This window comes from Pseudorca crassidens, chromosome 8 (genome assembly GCF_039906515.1).
Source record: "Pseudorca crassidens isolate mPseCra1 chromosome 8, mPseCra1.hap1, whole genome shotgun sequence".
NCBI lineage: Eukaryota > Metazoa > Chordata > Mammalia > Artiodactyla > Delphinidae > Pseudorca > Pseudorca crassidens.
In genome coordinates, this window is record NC_090303.1 from 57794541 (window position 1) to 57807197 (window position 12657).

Genomic DNA, 12657 nt, shown 5'->3' on the forward strand with positions numbered 1-12657 from the left:
GACGTCAGTTGCGTAAAAGGGCTCTGTGAATTGTGGAAGGCTCGAGTTCTGCGTATTTGACTCTCGGAACTGGGTCCCGCCCCCGCCTTAGCGCAGGGCAGGTGAGAAACGGTCGCGCATTTTGAAATTAACGCTGTTGGGAGGAGCTTAATCTTCAGCCCAGAGGTCCAGCCCCCTCAACCCCGGACGTGGTCTTTATAGCAACACTTTGATAATCTCCCCCCACCCTCGTCTTAAAAAAAACCTAGTAGCCTTCTCTACTGCCTTTTCCCTCCCCCACCCTTCCTCCTCTGCGCGGAGGACCGACTCGGCCCCTTCCGGAAACACCCGAAGCGGTTTCTAGTCAAAAAATTACACTTCACGCTCCACCAACCCAACCCTGTCCAACGCTTTTGGGGTCGACCTCGCGGGTAGTCGAAAGGGGCGCTCGTTTTTATTTCCCGATTCCCCCCCCCCCGCCACCTACCCCCAGCGTTCGGAGGCACCCAACCCCAGGGGCAAGGAAGTGGGCGGAGTCCTGTTTTGGCGCCAGCCACTACTGCTGCAAACCAGGAAAAACCTCCGCCGAGACTTCGGTCACGGCCCTCAAACCCCCCCCCAACCTTCCCTCTCCCTCCCCTTCCTCCGGGGATCCCCAGGCGCCACGCCACGAACGGTAAGCGCCACCGTCGCCACCCCCTCCCCCTCTCCCTCCCGGGCTCGGGCTCCCGGCGGGCACTGCGCGGCGCGCGCCCACCCCGCCCCTCGCGGCCGCCGGGCGTGGGCGGTGCCACCTTCCCCTCCCCCCGGCGGCGGCCCCGCGCGCAGCTCCCCAGCCCCCTCCCCTTCGGATGTGGCTGGAGCTTGAGGCGCGCAGGGCCGGAGACGGTGCAGACCCGGGACCCGGAGCAGCTCGGAGGCGGTGAAGTCGGTGTCTTTCTTTTTCTCTAGCTTTCACTCGGTGGTGTTGCTTAAGATACCATATGCGCCTCAGAGGCCCCCAGTTCCCCCGCTTCCCATCCCTTCCCCGCCCGACCCTGAATCAGGAGCTGGTGGGAAGGAAAGGAGAAGCGAACAGAGACCCCGCGGCGGGCCTGGCGCTGGGCCGGCGTCTGTAGTTGGTTTAGGGGACGAGACTCCTCCCCAAGGTTGAAAGCTGTGGCGACAACTGCCTTATTTCTAGACAAAGCGCATTTCTTTCTCCCCTCCCCCATCCCGGATCAAGAAGAGGGGCTCTCCTTCCCTTCCCGGCCTCGGTCGGCGACTTGGGCCTCCAGGGAGGGCGGTGCATTCTCCCGTATCCGCGCGGCCCGATGTCCGGAGGCTGCGGCGGGCGCTCCGTTACGTGGCCGCCGCCTGGTCGGGGGAGGCGTGGGCCCCGTGGCGCAGTGCCCTTGAGCCCCCGCGCCGCGGCCTTTGTTTCTCCCCGCGTGTGCGCTGACCACGAGGCCCGCGCTCCCGAGGGGGGGAGGGGGCGGGGCGGGGGCCGGGCGCTAAGGCCTTGTTAAGCCGAGTGGGGCAGGGGCTTGAGGGGAGCGGATGAAAGTGCAGAAAAGAAGTGATTTGGTTTCAAAAGTGGCACGAAATGGGACTGGAACATCTCGGTGTGTTTTTCCTTTAATTTTTTAACTAGTGATTGGAAAGGGAGGGTTGCTAAGAAGAAACCAGGTTGGGATTACATTACATAGGCGACTCTTTGGACTGTTAAGTGTAGAGGAGAAATACACAATAATTGGTTATTGTGATCGTTCGGGCAGTCGTTTGATTTTGAACCAAACTATTTGGCCATTTTTTAAAAATTCTGACTATGGTTATAAGTGGGATTTGGACTGGGAAAAAAAAATTGTCTATTTTTTACCTAAAGCTTTCTCGGGTACTAACGTGCCCGGTAAGGTTATCTAGGTACACTTGGTTACAACACTGATATACTCTTAGGCATGTATCACTAGTTTGTGCAGAATCTCAAAACTGCTTCTCTGTGGATTTGTATACATGTTTGATAACGTGAGTTACCTAGGTGGGGGTTGGAATCCAAACAGCTTATGTTTAGCTAGTTTTTTGTGTCTTGCAAACTTTTTTAACTGTCATGCATTTTTCTAGTAATAGCTCTTCAAGTCTGCAATAAAAAATGGCGTCCAATAAAACTACATTGGTAAGTTAATGACAACCTAAAATATTTAAGGATCTAACACAAACTTTTTCTTCAAAAATTATAACTTTGCATCTCTGTGGTTGAGAAATTTACATCCATATATAGTTTACAGTCCCTTCTCTCCCCACTGTTATTATGGGGAGAGTTAGGAGCAAAAAGGAAATTACTACATTTAGATATTTATTGACTTGGTTTAATAGTGTCTTGATTCGTTTAGGGAAACCTAATCTTGGGAGAGTAGCACGAAATAAATTTTTACCAAGTATTCTTATCTTGAAATAAAGATACAAAAAGTTATGTGACCTGGAAGAATGTTAGAAGCATACACAGACAAAGCAATAAAGCCCTTGTTGATTGGCATACTATTCTCGAAATCACTCTACTGAATTCTAGAGAAAGCAGGTATTTTCAGCATTGCCCTGTTTAAAGAACGGTTACCTTGTACACTTAGATGGAGACAAAAGTCATTGAATGTTTCGAATTGTTTTGGTCACTGTCATATTTCAAACTTGCTTATTCTAAAATACAGAAGGGTCTTTAAATCATTGCAGTGTGGTTTTTTTAATACACGACATGAAAAAACATCACACATACGTCCAGGAAAGAGGAAACTAGATCTTCTGCATCTTCTCTCCAGCAGTTTTCTTAAACCCACAGTTTGCATTCTTAGGCTTCATTAAAACTTCTGTAAACCTGTAGACATGTATGTATTCAGCCATGTCAACTTTGGAGTTTTAACATAGTCATTGGAATATTCACATAAAAATCACGAAATTCAAAGTTATGGTTCCCACGGTATTTAATTCTAACACATTGCGTTAATAACAATTGCAAGTATATAAAGGTGAGTGTAAACATCCAAATAAAGCAAAATGGTTTTGGTTTGTGTATTCTCTCCTTGAGTTTTGCAATATAAAGGGCACGTTGGTGATTTTTATTTTGTTTCATCATTAGATTGCACTTTAAAGTCAAACATCCTGAGAAACATTTAAATATAAAGCCTGTCTGGTGGCATAATTTATTCCCATCAAAGCCATCAATGGAAAAAGCACAAAGCATAATCTGTGCTTCCTCAGGATTGAACTGTCCTTCAAATTTCATAATCAGTAAACCAAAATGTAGATAATTAAATTGACTTTACAATCACCAGTATCAGAAGTATTGGATGGGAAACGAAATAGCTGTCCCTGAGACTGTGAGGATGAGTATAGATACAGAAAGCAAATAGATGCTTCTATTAAAATTAAATTGCTTTGCATACAGTTTGATAGTCTTCAGAATCTACCTAACTCTGCATTTTAAAATAATTTTGTTAGGTTTGTGAGATAATGTGTGCTATAATTTAAATGGGAAAGTGGGTGGATTTTCTTTTAAAAAGAAAAGGATGAGCATTTGAAACTAGTTTATGGGTGCCATAGTAGTAAATACTTTATTTCTTTGACCAAATTTTTTTTAGCTTTCATTTTCTGTGTTTGTTTTTGTTTTCCTGTTTACCCTGTTAGCCTCTTAGTTTCATGGACATACTTTTTTTGTTTTTCATTTAGGATCAGTGTCTGATAAGCTTTGGTCTATACCAGTTTTTCTTCACTCTTTCCACTACCACCATCATTACCTTCCTTGTACTGTACGGAGGCAGAAGGCTATTTGACTGGGTGCAGTACCCAAGTATCTTGACTAATGAAAGTTATAAGACCTGACATGGGGAATGGTATCCAACAAAATCAGGTGTTTGCTGCATTATTTAAGTTTCAGAGGATTTTTATTTCTTACATGTGTGTGTACACCTCTAAATGATTACGTATTTTTAAATGTCCTTTGCAGTCTTGAGGCATAGCTGTTAATTTTTCTGCTTACATGCTTTAGGAGGGATGACTTTAGTGACTGAGCAATTAATTTTTTTTTTAATAGCACCTGTTTTAAGGTGAAATGATTCCAAGATGAACATAACATGTGGGATTTCCCCCCTTAATCTCTTAATAACCATTTCCGGGTTTTTTTGAAAGTTTATCCATTTTCAATAACAAATCTGTTTTGAGTTATTTGTCTGTTGAGCTCGGTCTCCTGCTTCTCTCAAAGAGTGTTATACCAAAAAAAAAAAAAATCTAACCTAAAAACTTGTAAGTTAGTTTCATTGGCTACCACTTTAGAGTCTTTCTCTTGAGAAGCCAAGAAAAGGATTTTTTCACATTAGATAATTAAAATGATCCAGCATTTTGGCCTCTTAAAGTGACAGCCTTATAGGTTTGTTCCGAGTGGTCAGTGACATTATGTGCAGAGATTATGGGGAAATGATCTTGTCCTTTTTAACCTATTTATGGTCTCATTGGTTGACCCTGCAGTTGATATCAGGGTTCTGAACCATGTTTTTGTTCTGCAGTTCTCTTTTCTCTTAAATTGTCGAGGCTTTTAACATCGGTGTTTCAATTGGGAAAGGGGGTCTTAGTGTTTGGGGACTGTAGTTTTAATGGGTCTATGGTTCACTAATAAGACCTGTCACTACTATTCTCCTTTGTATCATTCTCTAGTAGTTTCTAATAGTTGTTTGTTGCTGTCCTGTGGTTAAAATGAGTGAAAACTCTACAAAAATTGGTCTTGTAGACTACATAGAAATAAGACCAGGAAAAGATAAAACAGTGCTTTCAAAGAATGTTTTTGATTGTATTATTTCAGTGAAGGGTGGTGGGTGATAGTTTTGAGTTAAACCCACAGAATCAAGAATTCCTTTATTTTATTATCTGTTAACTTTTACCTTTGCAGAAGGTATCTGCTCTGGGATATAGAAGTGGAAATTTAGGTGTCAAATGCAATGGTAATATAAGTACTCTAGCCTTTAAAATGTACTGAAAAAATCAAAAAAAGACATTTCTTAAATCTGTCTTGTTTTGTTTTAGCAAAAAATGGGAAAGAAACAGAATGGAAAAAGTAAAAAAGTCGAAGAGGCAGAACCTGAAGAATTTGTGGTAGAAAAAGTACTGGACCGACGTGTAGTGAATGGGAAGGTGGAGTATTTCCTGAAGTGGAAGGGATTTACAGAGTAAGAGATCTCAGTGCTTTTATTATATGTTTAACTGCACTTAAGTAACATTTAAAATTTGTTTTTAGTCTAAGATGTTTTTATCCATTTTCTGTAAGTTTCTTTAAATTTAAAAGCACCTTTAACCCAGGGTATCTTGTTTGAGGTATGTTTAAAAAGAGCCATCCATGTCTTTTGCCTGCAGTGGTAACCTAGCAGATTTGAGTCTAGTTGATTACCTTGGAGAGTCAGATTTATATAATATAGAGTACAGTTTGCTTTTTAATGTCTTTGGATACTGTACTACCAAGAATACCTAATGTACACGGTTTTCCTACAGAGGACATTAAAAAATAGTGAAGCTATGTAAGGTATACTAGTAGGTCTTAAACAGAAGTGCTCATCATAATTCAGATCCTACACTAGGTTTACTGTATCTTAATCTCTAAGAAGTAGAATCTGGGCATCAATAGACCAAGTTGTAATCAGAGGTTAAAAGTATCTTTCCTAGCATCTCTAAAATGATTTATTTCATTCTGTCTAGTTCTGTAAAGGCTTTCTGGATCAGAGCACACAAAGTTAGCAATCTTGTAACTAGTGGTGTAGGGTGATCTTACTTTCACATTTGGTAATTGATATTCATTTTCTTTCCAGCCCTTCTGAAAAACACATGGAAATGGTCATCTCTGCCATATATCAGGGATTGGCAGACTTTAATAAGAGTCACATAGTAGATAATCTAGGCTTTGTGGGCTTCTGTCACAGCTATTCAATTCTGAGAATGCAGTACAAAAGCAGCAATAGGCAATACGTTAAACAGATGAACATGGTTGTGTTCTAATAATGCTTTTGTTTATGGGCCCCAAAATTCAATTCCATATGACTTTTACTGTGACATTTTTTTCCCAACCAATTAAAAATGTAAAAAACAGTCTTAGTTTGCCAGCCATACAAAAGGCTGGATTTGACTTTGAGTTGCCAACCCCTGTTTTATATCACTTCCCAATTTGAGTACCCAGCAGAAATTGAAAATACTGTCTCACGTTTGAGAGCGCCTCTGAATTGCTGTGTTTTAAAATACAGTATTGGAGGCCTCAACCCTAAGAACAATCTGATAAAGTAATTTGAGGTGGGAACCAGGAATCCACCTTTTTTAAAGGCTCTTCCAGAGGAATTCTAAAGTGAGTTGTCCGCATAACTTGGAAAAATATTGGTTCCAGTTATTCTGCTAGAGTCAGATTCAGTTAACCTTGGAGGTAATAACGTTGCCCACTTAGTACGAACTGTGAAAGTAGACACAAAAGGAAGTATAGATTTCCTCAAAAGAATGTGAGGGGAGGGGGGAAATGATTAATATCTGCAGTACAGAGGACTTTTTGTCAGGTATGTATTAAATGGATCTGGATGATGGTGATGAACCATGTTTAATTGAATGAATTTTTTTTTTTTTAACTGAACACAGTGCAGACAATACTTGGGAACCCGAAGAAAATTTAGATTGTCCAGAGTTAATTGAAGCATTTCTTAATTCTCAAAAAGCTGGTAAAGAAAAAGATGGAACAAAAAGAAAATCTTTATCTGACAGTGAATCTGATGATAGCAAATCAAAGAAGAAAAGAGATGCTGTACGTATAAAACATTGGCCAGCAAACTGGCTTTTTGTAAAAGGATGACTTGATTTTTTAAATGCTTTTTAAAACTCAAGTACTTTAAAAATATCATTAAAAGGCCTTTGTTAAATACTTAATATTTAATATTTGGGACAGAAAGGATAGGCATGGTTTACCCTATATTGTGTAAATGTCTAGTAAGTGCTTACACCACTTAAAATTGTGCTAGTGTTACTTTGGATAGATTGATGAATTTGACTTCAGATCAGACAATTTCCTCTGATCTAGACCAGTTGTCTTAAGTAAAAACAATACAAAATTGATCATTGAAAATCCCTTACAATACAGTGAAAACAATCTACATAGCACATTTTGATTATAGATCATTAGTGAGTGGTAGTGACCAAAACTTTGGCACATGATCCTTGTATTGCCAAACAGTACTTTGATTTTGAAGTATATAATCTTGGATAATAATTTTTTTTATTAATTTTTATTAGCATAAAATGAGATAATTGGTTCATTCACTGCATGTGTATTTTGAGCCAATCTTTTCTTCATTGATTTCTTTGTGGCTTTGAGCAAATTACATAAATCCTTGCTTTTACCCTCAACTTTAAAACATACTTATCCTGCCTTTTGGCCTAACACGGCAATTTGGGAAAAGGTCTTGGGTCTAAATTACATCTAGGCTTAGGGACTAAACATACAATACAAATTTATTGATAAGGACTTTGGATTTAAAATTTGATCATTTGGGGCTTCCCTGGTGGCGCAGTGGTTGAGAGTCCGCCTGCCGATGCAGGGGGCATGGGTTCATGCCCCGGTCTGGGAAGATTCCCACATGCCGCGGAGCAGCTGGGCCTGTGAGCCATGGCCGCTGAGCCTGCGCATCCGGAGCCTGTGCTCCGCAACAGGAGAGGCCACAACAGTGAGAGGCCCGCATATCGCAAAAAAAAAAAAAATTTGATCATTTGAACTAGATGCTAAGTACTTCGCAGTCCATTATTTATTTATTTATTTTTTTGGCTGTGTTGGGTCTTCGTTGCTGCATGCGGGCTTTTCTCTAGTTGCGGCAAGTGGGGACTACTCTTCGTTGCAGTGCGTGGGCTTCTCATTGCGGTGGCTTCTCGTTGCGGAGCACGGGCTCTAGGCGTGCAGGCTCAGTAGTTGTGGCACATAGGCTCTAGACCACAGGCTCAGTAGTTGTGGCACACGGGCTTAGTTGCTCTGAGGCATGTGGGATCTTCCTGGCCCAGGGCTCAAACCCATGTCCCCTGCGTCGGCAGGTGGATTCTTAACCACTGTGCCACCAGGGACATCCCAGTCCAATAACTCTTAATGACAGTTCTGTCAAGATCATAGGTATTACCCTCACTTTTCACAGAAGGGAAACAGAAGTGAGCTACAAATTTGGTTCTGAACACTTTAGCAGCCAAGGCAAAAAGGTAACAATCTTAAGAATCAGTTGTAAGTAAATTGGAAGTCAACCACATGCTCAACAGAAGCACTGTTTAATAACAATAGTCATCCTGTATTGAGCCCTCGTAATGTGCCAAGCAGTGTTCTAAATGACTTAATTTGCTTTTCATATACTTTAAAATTTCTATGAAACAGATAGTATTAATTGTATGTATTTTATAGAAAGTGAACCTGAATCACAAAGAGGTTAACTTGCCCAAAGCCACACAGCGAGTGAAGGTTAGAGTCATCATTATAACCTAGGCAGTCTGACTCCAGAGCTCGAGGTAATGATGTGAAAAGTCTCATGGGGAGAAAGGATTTGTTATGTAAGCACTTCTCTTTTTTGGTCTCAAGCCCCCTTTACACTCTAGAAAATTATTGAGGATCCCAAAAAACTTGTTTATATGGATTATAACTATCTGTACTAACTGCATTAGAAATTAAAGTAGAAACTTATGCAGTTTTGTATATTCAGTTAAGAATGACGAATACTATTACATGTTATTCATAACTTTTCATGAAAAATAACTTTAAATGAGAAGAGTGGCATTTTACATTTTTGCAAATCTTGTCAGTGTCTGTCTTAATAAGGCATTAGTCCTGTATTCGATTTGCTGTGCTATGTTGTTTGGTGGAAATATGCAAACACAATCTAAAGTCACAGTTACATGAAAAGAGGAGATCTTGCAGATAAACAGATACTCCAGAAGGTCTCAGGCATCCCCAGGAGTCCCTCAGGCCACAGTTTTGGTTTATACTAAGTATTTTATAAGGTTTACTGTTATTCAGATTGATTACAATACTGATTAGTCTCATTTTAAAGTTTTTATTACTTTGCTGTTGATAGTTTCTGTGTGCTTTAAAAAATAACGTGGGTAATTTAGAGGATTCCTAGAAGTAATTTGAAATACTGACTTTCAAGAATTTATAATTATTAATTGATTTAGAATTACCAGAAAAAAAGAGATTGGGGTTTTTTTCCTGCCTTTTGGTGTCTTTGAATGAAGAAAGTTTTGTCTGTTTTCTTAATTTATGATTCAGAATATTTTAGACATCCAGATTTGTTTTTTCTGCTTGTAAGTTTAATGGAAATTAATATGTGTTTTAGTACTAAGTATGGGCTCTTGCTCTGGTCATTTGTTTCACCATCAGAAGGTTTTTATTTAAAAGTTATATATCATGAAAACAAATTGGAAGTTAACATTGTTAGTTTGCTCTCTGAAAAAAATGTGTGGGAACATTTATGTAAATAATCATTTAACCTCTTTTAAATAGGCTGATAAACCAAGAGGTTTTGCCAGAGGTCTTGACCCAGAGCGAATAATTGGTGCCACAGACAGCAGTGGAGAATTAATGTTTCTCATGAAATGGTAAGTGTGTGGGTAATTTCTGTTATATTTTACAGTCAGAATAGATAATGTTTTTTTAAAACTTGTGAATTTTTAGAAAACATATCTACCTAGGTTTTATAAATAGTTGAGCATCATTAGGTAGAGAGTAATTATCTGCTAGAAGGATGATTCTAGTTACTTTGCTAAAGCAACAAGTGGCAAACTGTGGCCCGTTTTGGAAAATTAAGTTTTATTGGAACACAGCCACAAGTAACCACATAACCCTGAAGCAATACCTTTTGATTGAGTTATGATCCTTAAGTGAATGGTTATCAATTGACAAAAAACAGTTTAGACTTTTTAACTGAATTTTTTTTTCCCTCACAACAGGAAAGATTCAGATGAGGCGGACTTGGTGCTGGCAAAAGAGGCAAATATGAGGTGTCCTCAAATTGTAATTGCTTTTTATGAGGAGAGACTAACTTGGCATTCTTGTCCAGAAGATGAAGCTCAATAATTGTTTGCATTGCTTTTTATATATATTTATATATATATATAAAATCTGGTTCTTGGTTTTTTGATTTATTAGTGTGAAAAAATAACTACATTCTAATGAAAGTCAAGTTTGATATGTTCGTTTTGAAGTAGTATTGGGGAAGTTGTTGGGTTTTGGGGGGGTTTTTTGGGGGTTTTGTTTTTGGTTTTTTTTGCATCTGTAGCACTGGTTACTTTGAACAAATAAAAGCTTTCTGTAGTTGCTTCCTTTAGCAGAAAAGAAAAGCAAGCTAAAGTTGCTTCCTTTAGCAGAAAAGAATAATATACCATGGTATATTATTTCCTCTGCATTAGAGAACAGCTTTTCTAAATGTTGGGGAAAATCTCCATAGTCATTACTCAATCAGAATTTAGAATTTGCATTTAACTCATATATGCCTAAGGACCATTCTGGGTTTTCTGTATGTGTATACATAAAATACATATGTAAATGGTTTGGGGTTTTTTTGGTTATTGTTTAAACACATTTACCAAAACAAAAACAGCCTTTCACAACCATGGATGAGCCCATGTTTCTGGGGTTCTATCATTTTGAGCAATATAAGAAATCACTTCAACTTAAATTGAAAATTTAAGTCTTAACCTTTCAAATTAAATAATTTTGTAATTAATGAGACAAATTAAACAATTTAAATTGGATAATTTTTTAAAGCAGCCCTATCAGAATCTGCATCCATATCTACCATCATATAAATGCAGTTTTATATGTAAAACCTCCCTGAAAGGAAAATTTTATCTCTGTCAACCCAAATGAAAAAAATAGAAAAATTCTGGTATGTTTTCATTAGCCAAGCAAGACTTAGTTAAATGGACATTTAAAGCTTCCTCTTGGCAAACTATTCTAAGAAGTTGAAATCCGTGTGCTGTATTTAATGAAAGACTGTAATACATGCAATGTCTCAGACTTGTTAATGGAAACCTAATCAGATGGTTAGAGATGTTGGCAGTTTAGGATCTGCAGGAATAAATGAGTGAACAAAGTTTTCTAATCTAAACTTCACCTGCATGTTTTTTCAAACTTTACCCCAACCCATTCCTTACATGTAGGCTCAGTCTTCTCAGTATTTTGGGTTACTGGTTCAGCAGAAGCCAGGAAAAACAATAACTTTGTAGTACTCAGAATGTTATTCAACTGTATATTGTTTACTTGATTGTAAATACTGGTGAACAGTGGTCAATAAATAGTTTTATATTCCTTTATGTGATTGATTAGACTTTTTTTTTAATCTGATGACTTTATAGTGGGAGTAGAAACACATTCACTGTATTAACTTCATATTTGTAAATAGTGTGATATCACTAAGGCATTAGAGTACCTGTTTTAGATCCTTTGAGTTTAGGAATTTCAAGTAGAACATGTATTAACACAAAAAGGTTTTCTTGTTAAAATGAGTTTCAGGGGACTTCCCTGGTGGCTCAGTGGTTAAGAATCTACCTGCCAATGCAGGGGACACGGGTTTGGGCCCTGGTCCAGGAAGATCCCACATGCTGCGGAGCACATAAGCCCGTGTGCCACAACTACTGAGCCCGTGTGCCTAGAGCCTGTGCTCCTCAACAACAGAAGCCACTGCAATGAGAAGCCCACGCACTGCTACGAAGAGTAGCCCCTGCTCACCGCAACTAGAGAAAGCCCGTGTGCAGCAATGAAGACCCAACGCAGCCAAAAATAAATAAATTTATTTAAAAAAATAAGTTTCAGGTGATGCCTAAGAGGAACTTGTTTCATTAAAGTGAAATTTTGATACCCAGACTCTAGTTTGTTGAAGCTGCCATCTTAAAAAAAAACAGGTATTCTGATAGGACTGATCCTGTTGTGATATATTTCTTCTAATTTCCAAAATCTATACAGAAAAAAGGAAATCATCTATACTAAGCTGTTTATCAATTTTTTGTAGACCTAGCACTGCTCTCAACAGTGGGTTTGTAAATAATACAGAACCTTTTGTTCAGATCAGAAATTGATGACTGTACCTTGAATTTTAGCTTAGTGAGAGCATTTCTGGAAACTGTTGTCCATGTATTTTAATACCCCTTATGTTGTATCTGTTTCTTACTGGTGCTATAAAAAGTTGTCACAAACTTGAATGGCTTAAAACAACAAATTTATTTCTGGAGTCCAAAATACAAAGTCAAGGTATTGGGGCTTCCCTGGCAGTCCAGTGGTTGACTCCACACTTCCACTGCAGGGAGCACAGGTTTGGTCCCTGGTCAGGGAACTAAGATCCCGTACGCCATGCGGCATGGCCTAAAAATTTTAAAAAGTTAAGGTATTAGGGCTGGTTCCTAGAGGCCATCTATATTCCATGGTTCCTGGCCCCTTCCATCTTCAAAACCAGTATAGCACAGTCTCTCAACGAATTACTTCACTTCTCTCTACCTCAGTTTCCTCATCTATAAAATAGAGGTAAATCAAGATGAAATATAAGCATATGAGACACTTAAAACAATGCCTTGTATGTGGTAATAACAATGTGTGTTACCTATTTTTAGTAGGGACACCGTAGGCTGTTGTATGGAGGTTCCCCAACTTAATCAGTTGCTGGGTATGAACAC

The 12657-nt window shown here is 39.2% G+C and overlaps 1 protein-coding gene across 4 annotated transcripts; it reads left to right on the forward strand.

Annotated features, from left to right (window-relative positions):
• The first annotated feature begins 82 nt into the window (after nt 1-82).
• CBX3 (chromobox 3) lies at nt 83-11304 on the forward strand. 4 transcript variants are annotated; one of them, XM_067746559.1, is made up of 6 exons: nt 83-101; nt 2080-2131; nt 5023-5165; nt 6607-6769; nt 9494-9588; nt 9940-11304. In XM_067746559.1, exons 2-6 carry the CDS (start codon nt 2108-2110, stop codon nt 10064-10066), a joined length of 552 nt encoding a protein of 183 aa, XP_067602660.1. In that variant the 5' UTR covers nt 83-101; nt 2080-2107; the 3' UTR covers nt 10067-11304. The 4 variants fall into 4 exon arrangements, with proteins under 4 accessions (XP_067602660.1, XP_067602659.1, XP_067602657.1 ...); XM_067746558.1 differs by lacking the exon at nt 83-101 and adding an exon at nt 577-655; XM_067746556.1 differs by lacking the exon at nt 83-101 and adding an exon at nt 755-906.
• Nucleotides 11305-12657: the final 1353 nt, after the last annotated feature.

Excerpts from the sequence above, each read along its gene's own strand:
- CBX3 (XM_067746559.1), top strand. The coding sequence starts at position 2,108 with ATGGCGTCCAATAAAACTACATTG. Across the intron at positions 2,132-5,022 it reads CGTCCAATAAAACTACATTG|CAAAAAATGGGAAAGAAACA; the intron begins GTAAGTTAATGA and ends GTTTTGTTTTAG. Across the intron at positions 9,589-9,939 it reads TTAATGTTTCTCATGAAATG|GAAAGATTCAGATGAGGCGG; the intron begins GTAAGTGTGTGG and ends CCCTCACAACAG.